The sequence below is a fragment of the Fragaria vesca genome, linkage group LG5, assembly GCF_000184155.1.
Source record: "Fragaria vesca subsp. vesca linkage group LG5, FraVesHawaii_1.0, whole genome shotgun sequence".
NCBI classification, from domain to species: domain Eukaryota; kingdom Viridiplantae; phylum Streptophyta; class Magnoliopsida; order Rosales; family Rosaceae; genus Fragaria; species Fragaria vesca.
The window spans coordinates 17,684,919-17,691,136 of NC_020495.1; the positions used below are offsets into that span (position 1 = coordinate 17,684,919).

Sequence of the window (6,218 nt, forward strand, 5' to 3'; positions counted from 1 at the left end):
AAAATTCATGACTTTAAGGACTATTCAGATTAAAATAAACCATAAGGACTATTTGGATGAAAAATCGTGATTTTAAGAATTATTCAGATTAAGGGAAATTATTATTTGTACCCGGAACACCACATGTTTTATGTTCCTCTTTAATCTCACTGGTCCACGTGTTTTGTCCTTATTTCTGATTGATGTATTTAATTACTTTTCCTTTTTTTTTCCACCCCGTGCTGGTCCCCACATGAATCTAAGTTATATGATTGGCCGGGTACAACACCTGACAGTGTCACGTGGTGTTCCGGGTACAGAGAATAATTACTCATTAGATTAAAATAAAACCACAAAAACTAAACATATGTCGACTTCAAACCACAAGGACTAAACAAATTTCAATTATATGAAAAACTATCGCAATCTCACATTTACTATATACTTGGTTCGAATGTCATTGTGCCTCTATTGTTCATTTGGGAACAACCAATCTGATTGAGGCTCAAATGGTAGCAGGCAATCAGGTTAGGCGTGCACTGTAGCCAATGGACAGTTTTTAGGGAAATTGAAGCAACATTAGATGGGCTTATACTTGATCATCATTTGCACACCTATTCCTCCTCATATGCATACATGCTCTTCTCTTGCGCATCATGGCCAACTGTTCTAGAGTCGTGGTCTTCATCTTGGGTGACCTACTAAAGTAAATTGATTTAATCCTCCACCTAGAGAAGATTTTCCATTAACCTATGAGATAATTCAGATGTTAATGATGTATAGGGTGGTACAGAAACCAAAAAAGTGAGAGAGATCGGGGGTCCAAATACTGTTACGTCCCGATTCTTGTTCATCCCTTTACCTATTTACATTGCACTACTTCGAGTTTTAATAGAGATCAGTCTTCCAGGGTTTTTACGATCAAACCCTCTTTCATTATGTGTTTCATCATTAAAGAACCCTAGAGTTGACTTTTTTATAGGATGACTAATTCGGAAACTTTACTTTAGCTAGGGAGGTCGTAGGGGACGTTAAAACGAATCCGTAGACATGCTATAGACTTAAATTGGAGTTAATATCAAAAAGTTTGTTCAAAAACTTAAAGTTACTATTTATGGTTAGGGGATAAGAAAAGGGGATTTCCTACTTTCTCTCTCCTCTCTGCCGCATGGTTGTAGTGGCGTGGTGGACCGTTTATCTTCATAATAAACCTGTTCTAGCCTTTTATGAAGATACATAGAGTAATAAGGCACAATCTAGCACCATCTTCCGCCTTGGAGGCGCGGTGGATGGTTTACCATTATGGTAAACCTTCCATAACCCTACATTTTCATGTTGTCAAATTTTACAAATATTTTTCTAAAATATAAGCGATATTTAATTCTATCGTTGAAATTTCTCAGCATGCTTGGGCTGACATGTATTCTCATTGTGAGGCGTATGTTGGATGGGTTCCAAAGCTGGGTAGTTATCTTGCCAACAATCTGTTTCAGCTGTTGTAGGCAAGAGATACCTAAAGAGTTTGGAAGAGCACAAGGACCACTCTAGGAGATCGACCATTGATAAAGACGTTCGGGCAAACGTGGAGTTATTTTTTGTTCAAAATCATTAATAAACCCCCCTTAATTTCTGAACAGTCTAATTAAGCTTTATATTTTACTTTAATTGTAGTCATTTCTTGTTAATAATAATTGATATATCACCAATAAATTAACGAAATGAACGACTGTTTCAAACTTTGATATGAAGTTTTCTATCAGTTCTTTCCCTTTGGTTATATGAGCCATTTTAGTGAGGACTCTTAAGTTGAGGACTTTTCGGTTTATGGTTTAAAAAAGTCATTTTTCGATCACATTTTGACATCTCATCCGTTCAATTTTTAGGTTTATATGAGTAGATCATTTCTACAAATTTTTAGCCAAATTGGTGTTCGTTAAGATAACAAACTAGATCAAATTAATGGACGAACCAAATCTGTCAAATATGAACCGTTCAAGTTCATAATTGATAAATCACACTTATGAATGTCTTAATAATTTTCAATATAGCTGAAAATTTAGAGAAATGATCTACTCATAAATACATATAAACTGAACGGTCAAGATGTGATTATAAGATCGAAAGGTGAGATAAGCCGAAAAGTCCTCAACAAATCTTCAACTTAAGGATCCACATTAGAAGGGCTTTTATATTATGTTTATTATATCAAATTTGAAATGGTTATTCTTCATATATTTTCCTTTTTTATCTTCAAAGAGTATAATATAATTTTATTATTCATTTTTCATATGCTACATTGCTACCATTTATATTTTGAAAACTCCCCCTCCTGAATCTTAGATCTGTCACTTACCGCAAGCGGTGCCAAATGTTGACGTGTGAATTTGAAAGAGGATATTCAGCTAAGTATGAAGATATTTTCGCTACTGCTTTTTCAAGGCGGACATCAACATATAAAAGACAGCGAACAATATAACATAACTAATCTTATTACTACAAACTCTAAAATAGGCACTCTAAAAAAAATAAAAAAAAATAAAAAAAAGAGATAATGATCAAATAATCCGAAGCTGTTAGACATCAAAAACTACACAAAGAAAGCCTCCCGGTAAAGAAACCCCACGTCATGCAAGCACGAAATGGAAGAGACCGTTTTTCTGGTTTGGGTTGGGTGAAATATTTTATAAATATGAGAGAGTTTCGTTTTATGATTAAACAAAGGGCCACTTTCCAGTTTCCACCAATATAACTCGGATTCAGTCAGCAGTAAAGAACAATAACTCAGATTCTCTCTCCCTCTCCAACACGCGCGCGCGCGCACACACACTCTCTCTCTCTCTCTCCACACCCACAAAACAAACAAGTTGCCAACAATCAAAATCATCACCAACCCCACTTAATGAATTGGGTCCAGAGATTTATTGCTCCTATCTAATATCTCCATCGATTCAGTTTGAGCTTTCACTCTCGCGCTTCCTTCTTCGATCATCTTCTCTGTTTCTTTCTTTTGGTTCGATGAGAATCAGTGTTTGAATGTCAAAGCCATGGCAAGAAGCAGAGGGGAGAAAGAACAGAGCTTCCACGATAAGAACACGGGTTTTCTCAAACTCTTGCAAGTTGTCTCCTTTTTGGTCGTTTTTGTTGTGGGTGTGGTCATAGGATTGGTAACAAGCGCCCACATCAATCGTCATTTGGGTGCACAAACCGAGACTTATTCCTTTATCAACAACTTCTCCTCCTCCTCCAAGGAGACTACACCACCACCACCACCACCACTGGAGCCTAATTATTGTCCAGCAGTTGTGCAAAATTGCGAGAAGGTTGATTGTTTGAGCATGGCCACATTTCTGGAGCCTAATAAGAACTTGACACATGGTATGTCGGATAATGAGCTGTTTTGGAGAGCTTCATTGGTTCCGGGTACGAAAGAGTATCCGTATGAGAGAGTGCCCAAAGTGGCTTTCTTGTTTATGACTAGAGGGCCGTTGCCTTTGATGCCCTTGTGGGAGAGGTTCTTTCAGGGACATGACAATAAGCTTTTCTCAGTTTATGTGCATGTTGTTCCGGGGTATAGGGTCAATGCATCAACCACTTCTCCTTTTTATCGACGAGAAATCCCTAGTCAGGTACCTCAATGTTTCTCTTGATTCTGTATTTTGTTTACCTATGTCATATCAATTTAGTGTCCTTGCCTTGTATTGGGGAATTGAATGTTTTTGTTCTCAGAACTATGGGATGTTTATGATCTCTTCTACAGATCAATTATAACTACAGATTATTAAACCACAGTCGACCATTTAAGCATATGTGGCTTCCATACTTGTCCTGTGTCTGACACTAACTCTGTTGTGAATCAAAATAATAGACTCAAGTGTTGGTTGAGTACAGGCAGTTATTATTTTTGTATCTGGAGCATAAAGGCAAACTTGTTGCATCTTTCATTAGTTGCTTTTAAATTTATGATTTCATAAACTAATTTGAAGAGGGTTGTTAACATTAGTGTTTTCCTAGATAAGACTTGTGTTGGCTAAAAACTGGTGACATCCTCTCTTTGCTGTCCACACTAATTATCCTGATATGCTTTGTAAAAGTATAGAAAGTTGTATGTGCTAACTGCTGATTCATTTGGTATAAGTTTTGCATTAGGTGTGTTGTCATATCAATAGACCTTGGCATGGATCTAAGTTTAAACCTTTTATTAGAAAGGATGCTTATTCTGTTCAATGTAACCATGTGTTCTTTTAGGCTAAAGTTTCGGAATAAGACAGACAGTTACAGTTTTATTTTATTTATTGTATCGACTTGGCAAAGTGTTTAGAGTGATTTTCATATTAGCCTTATTAAACTGACTGCTCATATCGTGTTTCACTCTGATGCATTTACTATGATTCTGCGATACTTATGGTAAATTTGATTCATTAGTATGTATTTGTATCCTAAACCATATGTACTTTCCTAGTGAGTTACCTACTGCTTATAATTACTATTTTATGCAGCCTGTTTCTTGGGGAAGCGTTACACTGGTTGATGCAGAGAGGCGCCTTCTAGCTAATGCCTTGCTTGATTTCTCAAATGAGCGCTTTATCCTCCTCTCTGAGAGTTGCATCCCAGTCTATAACTTTCCTACAGTGTACAAGTATCTCACTGGTTCCAAGTATAGCTTTGTTGAATCATACGACGATGCTGGACGTTTTGGCCGTGGGCGTTACAGCCGTAGAATGCTTCCTGATATTCAGCTGTATCAGTGGAGGAAAGGGTCTCAGTGGTTTGAACTTAGCCGCACTTTAGCTGCTATTATAGTCGCAGACGTACGGTACTACACCGTCTTCAGCAAATATTGTTTGCCTGCTTGCTACCCAGATGAGCATTACATGGCAACTTACTTCAATATGTTCCATGGTTCACTGAACTCTAATCGAACCGTGACTTGGGTAGACTGGTCTGTGGGAGGACCACACCCTGCAATGTATGGAGGAGAAAATGTTACAGAAGATTTTGTACGGTCTATTAGGAATAATGGAGCACTTTGTCAGTACAATTCAGAGATGACATCCATTTGTAACCTATTTGCTCGGAAGTTCGCTCCAACAGCATTGGAGCCTTTGCTCGAGCTTGCCTCATCCGTGATGGAATTTTGAGAAGCTTGGTTCATTCGGAAGAGAATTTGTGGTAGGACTGCATCAATATCATTGTTGTCCTAATCAATTTTGTCTTGATATAAATGTACAGGTAGTTTTGGATTAGAGGCATTTGGTTCCCTACCATTGAGATTCAAGAGAGATTTTATTCTTGAATAAATGGTCAGTGGTAGGCAGAGGAAGATGCATGACTGTATCCATTGTCCTGCAGCAAACCCCATAATTGGAACTGAGCGAAATGAGTTCACCAATTCTCCAATTTATCTAATAGTAACCTTCCATCACTCCTCATCCAGAGCTTGTATGGAGAACCTTTCCACTTCAATGTTCTTATAAACCAGTATCGAGTACCTCACTAGCTTTCTGTCCCAACAACAATTTCATACTCTGAATAACAGCTAGACCTCCACCTAGTCGCATCATTTGCCTTGTTTAAGCGTCCTCAAAATTTACATACCGAGGTCCGGGAGGTGACGTGCCTCTGGGAAGGAACAGCCTAGCTGTAGTCTTTGCAAATTCGACAAGTCAAGGAAGTTTGAAGCATTCGATATTTCTAGTCCTCGTGAAGGTTACTCCACCCACAAAATGTAAACTCATCACTGTGCTTGGTCTTGGCACCTCCAAAGACTCTGTACCGCGAGTTCCATCCTAGATCACACAAGTAACAATTCCCATGCTTCAAATTCTTGTGTTTGAAAAGTTTAAAAGCTTCTCAACTACAAATTTAGTACTTCTTAGATTCACCCCCTACCCCGGACTTGGATTTTGCATGAGTTCCTCACGATAACTGCTACAACTTGAAATGCAGTTCGATATGAATATGAAGCAATTTTGAAATAGACTTGAATAAATTTACGTGAGGCTCTACCCCGAGTTGAAGACATGACATATTTTGCACTTGATCCTGTAATCAGGTCTACTCAATTTCATGTGAGGTACAGTTCGATACCATTTATGCCTTTCGTTTCTTGGGACTCGTTGGACTGCATCATTGTTAACTAAGATTATAAGCCAAACTCCATGGGGACGGGGAAATTACTATAGTGCCCTGTCCGATAATTGGAATTAGATGGTGCTTCAGGGAAAACAAGTATGGTGCCC

General features: G+C 38.1%; 1 protein-coding gene across 1 annotated transcript; it reads left to right on the forward strand.

The window, feature by feature from the left end:
- Positions 1-2,919: 2,919 nt before the first annotated feature.
- LOC101308879 lies at positions 2,920-5,117 on the forward strand. Its single transcript, XM_004301519.1, has 2 exons — positions 2,920-3,605; positions 4,476-5,117. The coding sequence occupies exons 1-2, from the start codon at positions 3,024-3,026 to the stop codon at positions 5,115-5,117; spliced, it is 1,224 nt and encodes a 407-aa protein (XP_004301567.1). The 5' UTR covers positions 2,920-3,023.
- The last annotated feature ends 1,101 nt before the right edge of the window (positions 5,118-6,218 follow it).